This window comes from Strigops habroptila, chromosome 15 (genome assembly GCF_004027225.2).
Source record: "Strigops habroptila isolate Jane chromosome 15, bStrHab1.2.pri, whole genome shotgun sequence".
NCBI classification, from domain to species: Eukaryota; Metazoa; Chordata; class Aves; order Psittaciformes; family Psittacidae; genus Strigops; species Strigops habroptila.
Genome location: NC_044291.2, coordinates 8,136,967 through 8,149,552, shown reverse-complemented (window position 1 = coordinate 8,149,552; position 12,586 = coordinate 8,136,967). Strand labels below are relative to the sequence as shown.

At 52.1% G+C, this 12,586-nt stretch overlaps 1 protein-coding gene across 3 annotated transcripts in view; it reads right to left on the bottom strand.

The window, feature by feature from the left end:
- Positions 1-12,586, bottom strand: part of ASTN2 (astrotactin 2) — a 351,114-nt gene that overhangs the window by 229,065 nt on the left and 109,463 nt on the right. For all 3 annotated transcript variants that reach the window (XM_030507189.1, XM_030507188.1, XM_030507190.1), the window contains one exon: positions 7,037-7,186. In XM_030507189.1, the coding sequence (XP_030363049.1) occupies positions 7,037-7,186 (150 nt within the window). The remainder of the gene's footprint in view (positions 1-7,036; positions 7,187-12,586) is intronic.

Here is a 12,586-nt window from a genome sequence, read left to right as displayed (position 1 = left end):
CCCCTTGGTGCCATTTGCAACGTGAACATAAGAAGATGCTGTCTACCCCCAGGAACGCATTGCAATGTATTGACAAAGAAAACCTCTGAATGTAGAAGCTGCTCTCTCCAAGGACACCCACATGGTGAAGAACTGTGAATTTTAGGTGTTTGCTTCAAAGCAGCAGAGACAAGTGGCGTGGGGGGAACACAGCACTTGGATCCCCACTGCATGGGGTCCCTTCCCACCCTCCGCACCCACTTTAGCCCATCTGCTCCACCAGTTTGCCCTGATGGCTAACAGATGCACCCCTGCCATGGCAAGAAGCAGGGTTGTCCTATGGTTCACTTAGCATCTCCCTCCTGGAGCTGGAGATGATGTGGGATGCTGGGAGAACCCTGGCTCGCTTCAGCTACAGGACCCACCAAGGAGTGCTAAGACACTTAAAAAGCGATACAGACTCTAACTGGCAGAAGTCCTTCAATTCTTGCAGAGTTTAAAGCAAAGAGGCCTCTGGGGGTTGACAGTGGCCCTTTAAACTGCCATTAAAATATTTTACTGGTTTTAAAAAATCTTTTATTCTAGGCAGAAGTACAATTTCCCCACTTCTTGGCAGGAGAACAGAAAACGAGCAGTGCCTTCTGCCCTCTCAGATCCTTAATCACCGTAATGAGAGGTGGCTGGCAGGAGCCAGAGGCACGCCAGGGGCTCGGCACGTGGCTCCCGCCCCATCCATGCCCCGACCTGGCTGTGCAAGGACCTCAAGGTGAGTCTTAACCTGGGGGGTAGGAAGAAGCTCCACCAGCTCCTTCCCCCCTGAAAGCAGCAGGATGGGTCAGTACTTGCACACAGCAGCTTGAACATGGGGTCCGGGGGGTTTAGAGACTCACACCCCAAACCATAACCCAGCATCAGCCCCTCTTCAGACCCCCCCAATGGCGAACAGCCAATGTCATGGTACACCCGCACCCAGGGACCAGGGTTTTGAAGGGCACAGCAAAGTGGTAAAACCAATCAGGCTTATTCACATCAGCGAGGAAAATCTTAATTAACCTGGGCTTCTAATGCAGGCCCTTGGGCAACCAGCCAGGGCTGCAGCTCTGCTGCACCTCCCCTTCTCCCACCAAGCCTGGGCTCTTCTGCTTCTGGCAGTGCCTAGGGCTGGGAGACAGACAGCAGCTATGGGAGCGTTTTACTCCAGGAGCTTGGCAGTGCCATCTCCTCTGCCCGGGAGAGGGATGTGGACACTGCCTATGCAGGCAGGACATGGCACATCCCTCTGCCACCTGCCTGTAAGCCAGACCTCGTCCCTTTTGTGCAGGCAGATGGCTGGGGGTGGACAGAGGCAGTGAGCTCAGGTGCTTGTTCTGCTCTCGCAGCCCACCGAGGTGACCAGGCAGCCGGTGCAGGCACCAGCCCCCTCCGGCCCCTCCATGTTTGTTTGCCGGCTGCGTCTCAGTGATGGATGGAGCTGACATGTTAAATTACTCAGGCTGGATGTCTTCGGAGAGCTTGTGACAGCAATATTGCATTTTCTGATTACCCAGCACTGCGCAGGATGTATAAATACAGGAGAGCCGGGAGACCCGGCACAGGTCCCCAGCCCGCAGCAGAAACGTGTCCTCTGACCCAACGCACAGTGGCAGAGGTCAGCCTGGAAACACAAGCCCAGGGCAGAGAAATGGCTGCAAGGGATGTGCTTTTACCCCTTTGTGCTATCAAGGGTGCTGGAATGCATCTTAGTGGTAGTTTTGGAGGTCCTGGAGCCCAGTTGAGACAGGAGCGCTGATCCTGCCATGAACCTGACTTCATGTTTAACTGTCTCCAAAATGCAGCTGAAATATTTATGAGATGCTCATGCTTGGGCCAATACCTCCTGCAGCAGCTCCAATGGTTTGCCTTGGTGGCAGGTTGCTCCCTGGGACATGGGGCCGAGGATGCTCATGATGGGGATGAGGATGCTCACAATGGAGCTGAGGATGCTCGCAGCAGAGAGCACCCCCATGCAGCTGCCGATGGGGATGAGCAGGGAGAGCATCCCATTAAAGCCAAGCAGCCATGCCCAGTCAGCACTCCTCTTCTCTTTAAAAAGAGGGATAAAACCACTAAGTAACAGAAAACAGATCCTAATCACCTTGACTGATTGCAAAGAGATGCTTAAAAGAGATAGGACAGGGAAACAGCAACTTCGCAGCGCTGGGTATCCATAACACACCAGCAGCTCTCTGCAGTGGCTCCCCAGAGGAACTACACCCCCTTTACACCCAGTTTACTCCTGCTATTTAGATTTGAGGAAAACCAAATCTCCCCCCCTCCTCGCCTGCACCCCCGCCTCCTGCCCCACCACCTTAGGGACCGGGCTGTGGGTGAGGAGGGGGAGCTCAAGGAAGATGCTCTCGTTTCTAATCCTGTTTGCAGATTTACAAGCTCGTTAATCCACTCAAGTAGCTCACAGCCCAGTGCCGGGGCAGGATGCTCCTTCTGAGCACACATTAATTTAGTGGGGAGCAAGGCGGGGTGCCAAGGCAAACACCTCTTATCGTGGTGTAATTAAAGATGGTAGAGTTAATGCCAAATGGGGACTAAGGAAACAAAATTCAGGCGTTGGAGGATCTGTCATCCCCAAAGACTTGTTGTTAGCTAAAGCCACTTGTACTCTTTCTTTTTAAAGGTGCATTTTTGTCATTAGAAAGAAAAAGCAAACCTGACATTTTAAATCCTTTCCCCAAAGCCAGGAGGTTAACAGGGAAACAACCGTGGATGCAAAACAAATCAAACCCGAGGTAAAATAAAGAAAGAAGTAACAGCAGCTATTTGGATAACTCCTGTCTGAAGCCAGGTTGACCTCGGATGCTTAATCCCTCCAAGCTGGCTGTTATAAGAGAAGTGGGAGTTTCTATTTGTCCCCAGCGGTGACACATCTGTCCATGCACCCTTCGGCCCTGCCACCACAGCCTCATTCCCAATGGAAAAGGATTTTCTGCACCCCTTCCCTCCAGGAAAAGGCCAAATCCTGTACACACAGAGCACTAAAGACCCATGACCTCCTGTTTGGCTGTGTTCAGTTCACTCCACCTCCACGCTTGCTTGTCCCATGCCATGCAGCCTCCAATATGTTCAACAAGCCCCTCTGCTCCCAGGCTTCCCAGGAAAAACCAGATGAGGAGTCCCCTCCCCACCTAGGTGCAGAGCTATACAATGAGTTAAATGGAAAAGATGAAGAAAACAAGCCCCTTAAAATGCTCTGCTCTGGTTTGTCACTGCAGCATGGTACGTGTACACACAAACATCAGCTTCAGCTGCTCAAAACTCTTCCTCCACATTGATCTTCCCTTTTCCTTCTGCCTCTGCCCCCAAAATCTGCTCCTGGGCAGGTGATGCAACAACGAGGTGATAGCCCCACAGCTTCCACCATGGAAAACTGGGATCACACTGATCCCCAAGGACAGGCTTTGCACAGCTGTGAAGGGTTTTATTCTCACCAAGGACCAACCGAAGGAGCTGGACGTGATGCTTTGACTCTAGTGAGGTGAAAGCTCCTGTTTGAACCCCAAATAAGCCTCATCAGCAAAACACAATGCTCCATAGGTGCCAGGACAGATGGATGGGGCGAGGCAGGAAGTAGAGTTGTCCTGGCACAAGCATGGACCAGGGGTGAGCCCAGCCAAGCCGCGGTTCTCCTCCCTAGAGTGACTTTGGGTGACTAATGGCATAGCCACGACCTCTAAACCACAAGAAGCCACAGCTCTGATGAACAGCACATCCCGTCTCCGGCAGAAGGATCTATTAATGGCTTATTTCTTCTCAAAGCCAGGGTGCTTTTAAAGGCCTACCCCAGGAGAGGGCACCAGACCCCCTTCTCTGCAAACCGGCCTCCCCCAAGGCCACCTCCCAGCACTGCACCCCGACATCCCACCAGCTCTTAGGATGGGTGCTTAGGGTGGTCCAGCCAAACCCGCATCCTTCATCCTCCATCACCTCATCCTCCATCCCCGCACCGCTGCCTTCCCCAGCATCACTTCCCAGTGTAAGCCCTGCTTCGATGCAACCAGGTTGGGATGCTCTGGGTACCAGCCTGGCTGCATTTTGGGAACCAGTAAATCCAGACCCTCTTGGGCACAGCATCCTTCCCTCCCACCCCGCCATCCCTCAGCAGAGATCCAGCCTATGCCTCCTGCACCTCGGCTCTTAACATCCTCACTCTCCCTCTATTATTTATAAACTCTAAATGCACTTCACTGGTGAGAATGTTTGGGAAGCAAGTTTGTATGAAAAAGGCATTAGACAAAATAAAGTTAAATGGTATTATAAATGGAAAGGGTGGTGTGGTTTTTTGTTTTTTAAAGTCGATCTTCTCGGCAAAATACCACCTTTCCCAGAGCTGTTAGAGCCACTTAAGCTCAGAATCACATTTAATGACAAGCAATAGGCAGCAGTTTAAACACACTTAGTGCAAGGAAGCGAAGCAAGGCAAAGCTTATCCCAGATTTGTTTGTGTTGGGCTGGGGCAGTGGGTTGTTTGGTTCCTGGTTTGGTTTATCCCAGAGCCCTTTCGGAGCAATTCCATAAAGGAGTAAATCCTTTTGCTGCACACAGTTCCTTCAGGGAGAGCGCACCAGCTGCAGGGTTCTGATGAGGTTAAACATTAATTAAATCAAACCAAGAGAAAATAATTACACACATGCATCCATCAGGCCGCCTTGTCACTACCCAGTAACAAAGTTGGACGCAAACTCCATCAGCGGAACTGTCAGGCAGCTCTTAGGAGGAAATAAATGCATCCCAAATGGACAATTTCCTTTAGGGGGAGGAAAAAAACCCACCACGGATTGCAAAGGATTAATGAGGCGAAGGGTTTGTGTTTGCAAGTGGATGTAAAATGCAAACATCAGGAGTGGTGATATCATTGTTTAACCTTAATGCCCGATAGCACTCCAACGGCTCGCCCTCCAGAGGGACAATTAACCCGGGCTGTGAAGACAAAACCTCCAGCACGGGAGAGGGGAAAGGAGTGGATATGTCCTCAAAAAGAAATCTAAAGAAAAGAGAATGGGATGGAGCTGTGGAGAGTGAGATCTGTGCTGGAGTCCCTGCAACTGGCTTGGGGTTGGGGGCTGCTCACTGATTTCTGATGATTGAAACCTTAAAATCTTCTTCTAGGCCGTGCTAGTGAAGCCTCCTGCAAGTGGAGATACTCAAGGTCACAGTCCCCTCCTGAAGCCCGTGAGGTGCATTATTCCTTGGGCAAGGAAGGCCAGACACAGCTCCCCAACATCTCTGATGGCACACGCAGCCATCCATAGAGAACCTGCAGGAGGAGCAGAGACCCACAGAAACCATGGTAAGCTGGACACCAACATCGTGGGGACCCATCCTGCTCCCAGTGCAGATAAGGACCAGCCATGGCAGCACCTTCCCAGCTAACCTGAGCCCTTCCCTTGCATCCATCCTCGTCATGTCTACCGGAGCTGAGCCCTGAGGCATGGGGTGCAGTGAGACACCCTAACACACCTTGCAGCACCTTTGGGACCATTGCACCCAGCTCAGGACCGAAGCTGCTTGAGGTGCCTGTGCCCAGCTCCTGCCCATCACCTCCCTTCACCTGCATTTTGCCCCCAAGGGCTCTCGTGTCCTGGTATCCACTGACTATTCCTGTGGTCACTAATAGGCAGAAGGATCCAGGGGGCAGCAGTGATGGGGCAAAGGTTGGGAAGATCCTGCCTCATGGAATGCTCTGGCATGGTGTGGATGGGGATTTGCAGGGAGACCAGGAAGCACCAGATGGGAGATGGAGGGTGCATGGCCTCAGAGATATGGGGCAAACCAGGCTGCCTCAGAGCCACACTGTGCTCCCACGCAGCCGGGCATCATGTCTCTCCCTAAGCCTGGCTATGAAGATAAACTGATTTGCTTCATTAGCCACCAAGTTCAAAAGTGAAACAAAACCAACAACGAGAACAAAATGAGCCTGGAGCAGGGAATCAGGGAAAGTTTACCCCACAGCACCCCCACACAGGCACACCAAGCCCCAGCTATGTATATATGAATAACCACTAGAAAACAAACCAAATAATTTAAACCAGTTAAAGACTCAGAACATTTTCTTCACACGAAGTGAATAATTTATAGGCAGAGCTATGATAAAAAAAAAGGCCTCTCCAGGCCCGTATTGCAGGAAAAGGTATCCAGAAGAAAAGATCACGTTTCAGACTCATAAATAAATGAAAAACAAAACCAACAGTAAATAGAAGAACTATTTTCCTTCCCAGCTCCCAGTGCTGCCACAAAGACCTGCAGTGTGATGGGCAGACCATGTTCAAGGGACCCTTCTGCCCATCATCCCTGGAGGGACCCCAATGCCTCCTCCTCCTCCCCAGCTGGAAATCTGGACCCACATCCGCAGCACAGCCTCAGCACTCATCACCTAACCCACAGCCATCACCTTTCTAAGCAGTTATAGCAATAGGAGGTGGCAGTTTCCCTTGCTGAGAGGCAATACAAGGAGCAAATCTGGCTCTTGGGGCCATTCAGCCAACCTCCTCCTGTTCTGGTGTAGCTGGCAATAGCCATCAAGGCTGCACAAAAAAGAAGCCCCCAGCATGCTTTTGCATGGTACAGCCTTTAGAGCCATGAATGCTTCTCCCTGTGTGACCCTTAAAATAAAGGCCAAAAATCCCTAATGACTGGGAAAGTGGAAAGACAAGAAGTCTCACTGATGCTGCAGCCAAAATGAATTTCACCCCTTCCTGCACAACAAAAACTTGCCAAAACCCCATACTTGACTCCCACCAAACCTGTTAGCTGGGGCAGCTGACAGGAACCCTGGGCTTGCAGCAGACCTGGATAAACCCCAGGGGGACACACAAGGTGACCTCACTCCCAAGCACCTCCACCAGACCCCCCAGAGGATGCTGCGTGGGGTTTACCCCTCTTCACCCCATCACTGAGGAGCGCCAGCATTCCCATGTTCTGCAGTGAGGGCGAGGAGCTCCTGCCTTCCTCCTTTGGATGTGGCCAAACCCAGGGCACCGGGAGCAGGGGTGATCCATCAGCCTACCTCGTGGTCGGCTCCGGCGTTTCCGTCTCCCAACGGACGTGCTGCGCAGAGCGGGCTGGAGCTGCCCGATCTCAATGGGCGTGTTGGTGCGGAAGCTCTCCTTGAACTTCTGCATCAGGGACTCCACCGTCTCCTGCGTCACCTCGGGAGCTGCAACACCGGCAAAGGGACTATGGTTAGAAGGACTGGGCCACCACGTCCCCACTGCCCATATAACCCCTTCCTCATTCAGCCAGAGCCGAGTCCTGGGGCAGGAGCTCTGCCAAGACCCCCCCAAAGTCACCCACAGGGACCCATCCAGCACTTTCCAGATCTTACCAAAGCCACAGGAACTAGAAAATTGTGAGTTTAGAGCAATAGCATTCCTGCTATACAGCATTTGCCTCTTCCCCCATGTGCACACAGGCAACTTGGAGCATCGTGTCCTTATCCTTATCCCTTAACCACATAGGAGTCCCCTGGGCACTGTGCTGGCTTCAGGCTGGGTTTAACTCTTCTCCAGAGCTGGGAGTTGGTCCCCAGGCTTGGCAGCCTTCTGGGGGGTTAGGTGTTCCCTGGCAGGCAAATTTGGGATCACGGAGCAATGAGAAGGGCTGGAGGCAGGAGCCAAGTGAATGATGTACAGCTGGTCCAGGCATGCTCTGAGCTGCAGCAGGAATCCTTGGGGCCTTCCAGGTGCAGCACAGGAAACATCTTGCTGCAACACCCCAGGGCACATCACAGCTTGCTGATATTTAAGCAACTCCCCTCCTTGCTCTCACACATCCGCTATCCAGTAATGCTAAAAACCCATCCAGAATTGTTCTATGAAACTCAGCATGATGGGCAGTTATGGGAAATCATGAAACCATTGTCAAAGAGCAAAGCTGAAACTTGGGATCAAAAGGTTTGCCCTCCTGCAGGCCACAGAGGTCTCCCAGGTTTAAGAAATGGTTTGACCTCTGTCAGCTCCTTGAATAAACTCATTAGCAGAACATACTCCTGTCTCCATTTCCAGAGTCACAAAGTTCCTCTGAGCTCCTGAAGCTCCCACTGCCCACAGCATCCCCAGGGCAGGGATCACCCGCCCTACAGCCACCCATCCCACTCAGATAAGGGACAAGTGAGCACTTGGGAGCTCCCAGCCTGCCAGGAGTTACAGGCTGAGCATCACCCCACCGCATCCCCCAGCTCCAGAGACACATCAGATCTGTATGGAGCTCCTTGGGCACCCAGTGAGCTCGGGGTGCATAACTGCTCCAGACAATGGATTCCAATTCCCTTCACAGTATGATGCAGGGGACATTTTAGTGTGAAATGAGAAGCTGGCCATGCACGACAAGGCATTTGTAATCCTAGACAAGGACTGGACTTAAACGCCGAGTCTGCAGCAGACTCCTCCAGCAGCCACCCCATGCCGCAAGCAGTGCCATACCAGCACACAGAGCAGCTCCCCCTTCCTTCTTGCCAAATCCCAAAGGCAATATCCTCAGCCTTGCCAGAGTTGAGAGGCTTTAGACCACCTCAGGGTGCTTTTCTATCCCAAAGACTGCAGAGAAGGTACCAAAATGTGTCAGGGGCATTGGGAAGGGGAGCAGCAGAGAAGAGCAGACTGATGCAGGCACGTCAGGAGGGCTCGGGAGAGGATCCATCCACCCAGCACTGGGAGATGGAGAGATGAGGACCAAACTCACTGCCTGCATAAGAACCGAAGGTGGGAACCATTTCAGGAGAGCTCCAGAGAGAGGGTGGCCTCAGGGACCAGCTCTGTTACATCTTCCAATTATTCAACACCAGGCTCACCCAGATCAAAGGCAGAGCTCCCCAAAGCCCCCTTGCACTTAGAGCAGGCACAGCTGGATCCTGCACTGTCGATGTTCCAGCAGGCAGCACGAAGGGGAATATTTCAAGAGCACAAAAGGTCTCTAAAGAGCATCATCTACTCCCACCCTGGCAGCACAACCCCTCTCAGGGCTCCGCTGAGGCACTGGGGAAGGATGCAGCACATCTCAGCACCCCATCATCGTGTTTGTGGGGGAAAGCCCATCCCTGCAGCTCCTTCATCACCCGGGAGCAAGCGGAGCAGGGCCTCCCTGGGAACAGATGGCAAGTGATTTGAACCTCGGGGCTGTGCAATATATAACGTGTGCAAGTGGAGCAGGGAGCTCAGGAACCGCGCGGCTGAGGCTTAGTTACCGAAAGGAGGCCAGAAGGAGAGCAGGGGAAGAGGAGGAGGAGGGGGCCATGCCTTCAGCAAGCAGTGAAATGTGGTAAGGTCATGGCTCTCTCATGGTCCCTGCTCGGCTGATGGGAGTAATCAGCACCATGGTGATCGTATCCCATCTGGCCACCACGCTTGGCACATCCATCCAGAGGCATCTGCTCACGTGCTTCTCAGTGGAACAAACAGAAAAAGCAGGGGGGGAGCATGACCTACGTGGGAGAGGGTCCCTGTGGTCACTGGCTATTTGTGGTGATGCTACAGATACTTGCTAAAGGAATAGGAGCAGAAAGATGGTGCACTCAGTGCTATTCACAGCTCGTGCACCAGCATGGCGTTGGCTTCTCCATGCCCCTGAGCTTGGAGGTTTGGAGTAATGAAAGAAAAAAGCAAAAAGAAGAAAAGGGAAAAAAAAAATGACAAGAGAAGAAAAAAGAGAAAAGAAAAAGTCCTTGTCATGATCTCAGCAAGGGGAGATGAACACGGCCAGCATGGAAAAAAAAACCTCGCTGACAAATGAAGGTAGTTGGGCTTGAACTGAATGAGCATCAGGGGTCAAGGATGAAGGGAGGACCCTTCATCCACTGCCAACAGTGACAAAACGGAAGGAGAAGAAAGCAATGCAGCATAACGTGGTGAGACACGGCTGGTGGGACCCTGCTATGGGGATCTGTTCATATGCATAACAGAGACGTAGTGCACCGCACACTGCAACCTGAGCTTTGCCACAGGCTAAGCTGGGACAGCCGGGGATAGGAACCCACCACACATCCAGACCAATGCCTCCATGGGCAGCACACAACTGCGTGGCAAACGCGAGTTCACACACATGCACAGCACACATGCCCAGCATTCCTGTCTCCCTTCTGTTGTTCAGAAAAGGATGGAAAAATCACTACCATGAGGTAGGCAATCATAAAATCCCAGACTGGTTTGTGTTGGAAGAGACCTTAAAGCTGATACAGTTCCAACCCCCTGCCACGGGCAGGGACACCTTCCAGTAGAGCAGGTTGCTCCAAGCCCCTGTGTCCAACCTGGCCTTGAACACTGCCAGGGATGGGGCAGCCACAGCTTCTCTGGGCACCCTGTGCCAGGGCCTCAGCACCCTCACAGGGAAGAGCTTCTGCCTAAGAGCTCATCTCAGTCTCCCCTCTGGCAGGTTAAAGCCATTCCCCTTGTCCTGTCCCTACAGGCCCTTGCCCAAAGCCCCTCTCCAGGTTTCCTGGAGCCCCTTTAGGCACTGGAGCTGCTCTAAGGTCTCCCCTTCAGGAGCCTTCTCTTCTCCAGGCTGCCCCAGCCCAGCTCTCTCAGCCTGGCTCCAGAGCAGAGCTGCTCCAGCCCTCACAGCAGCTTCGTGGCCTCCTCTGGACTCGCTCCAACAGCTCCATGTCCTTCTTATGTTGCCCTTTATCTGCTTTAACTTTTGGTCAGCCCTTAAATGGTCAGACATTTGGACTAGATGATTGTTGTAGGCCTCTTCCAACTGAATGATTCTATTCTACATACCTCAGCTCTGTCCTGCAAGACCCACTTGGGCTCTATGTGCCAAGCATGGGCTCAGCCAGCAGCTCCCAGCTCCACCGTGCTCTTCACACACTGCTCCCACATCACCAGTGCCCACGCACCAGCGCCTCCCAACAACAACCCAACAAGACAGTTCTAGAGGTGATAGGACCATCCTCTCTTTGCGCAAAGCTTGCCAAACCGCCTTCTCTCCCATCCCCAGTTTCCAGGAGATAAATCCATCAGGGCTATTGAGCTCACACCATCATCACCACGTTGAGTTTCTCCAGCCTGGCAGAGGTGGTGAGATCCACCCCGAGATTTGGCACAAAGTTATGATCTCAAACTCATCCCATCCTATAATGAGAGCCTTCAGCAGCACAACCACCCCAGGAAGAAGCTGAAGCAGAGGAATCACGAGGCTCTTCGTCCTCCTCAAAATGAGCTTCCATCTCTGGCAGCGATTTAAGGATGCAGCTGAAGGTCACTGTACCTTTGTGAAGCACGCTGCATGTTCCTGACGTACACCTCCCTCCTGTCCACCCCCATATGCTATTTTGAAAGTGCTTTGCTCTCCTTATGGCTCCTCTATTCGTTTCATGTCTCCCACAAAACAATTCATACCAATAGCCTTCCCTTCTTCCTTCCTTTCTGCTGGCACAAGTTGCAGTGGGAAAATATGTTGCTTGGCTTAAAAATTACAACAACAACAACAAAAAGTCATCAACTGAACAATATGAGCAATGTTTGGGTAAAAATACATTGCGACAGAGATGGAAAGCAGCAGCACTCATTCCAGCCCTCACAGGGCTCCCAGCCAGCAGAGCTGCACCTCTCCCAGGCACACAGGATATGGGGGGGGTCTGTTTTGGGAAGATATCAAGACCAGTATCTCACCAGCTTCAGTGGCCAAAACCCAGTCTCAGGCTGGAACAGCACAACCACACACAACCTGTACCTACGACCCGTACTTGAGACATGCACTAGTTGCGTGCCTCCACCTCCACTGGTTGCACTTGGATGGTGCCTCCACCATCCCAAGGGTCCAGCTCAAAGGACAAGGAACTGCAAACCCACTTTGTCTGTGCAACCTGCTTTTAGCCAGCTAAGCCAGGTGGTGATGGAAGTGCCCTGCAGCTCTTGGAAACAACCCTCAGCTTTGCAGAGATGTTATAGGTCCTTCAGATGTGGCCTTGGAGGACCCCAATGGAGCAGCCATACTGTGCTGGAGAACTGCCCTCAGCCTAAGCCAACACTCCTTCACCCCATAGAGGTCCTATATCCCCATCTGATGCTGCACCAGATCCTGGCAGGGCAGGGGAAGGGCAGCAGCTTCTCCCCAAGCCAGGCTCAAGACCTCGTTGCTCTCTTTGGGTGTTTGGGAGAGCTGGACAGCCCCAGGGCTTGGTTTTTATGGCTTATTAAAACAGAGCCCTGAGCTTAAGGTCTGCAAAGGTGACAGCTTCCCTGAGCCTCCTAGTCTTTGGTGTCTACCTTAAAGTTTCAATCCCTGGAGCCACAACCACCCCCGTCTTCCTCAACATCTGCAGGAAGAAGACCGGAAAGGCAACAGTAGCTTCTTTCAGAGCTTCCCATGCCAGGTATTGAGTAAAACATATATATTTTATTTAAATATAGGTTTTTAAGCATCTGATTTTCCCATCCCTCTCCAATTTCTGAGTGTCAGAGGGCACGTTATTGACTCCTCAACATTACAAGTGTCTAAAATGCTCCCAGAGTTTTGGAGTAATTTGCAGAGCAGCTCAAGAGCTGCTCGACTGAACATGCTGCTTCTCTGGAATCAAAGTGTTTCACAAGAACATGTCAAACTCAATTAAAGATTAAAC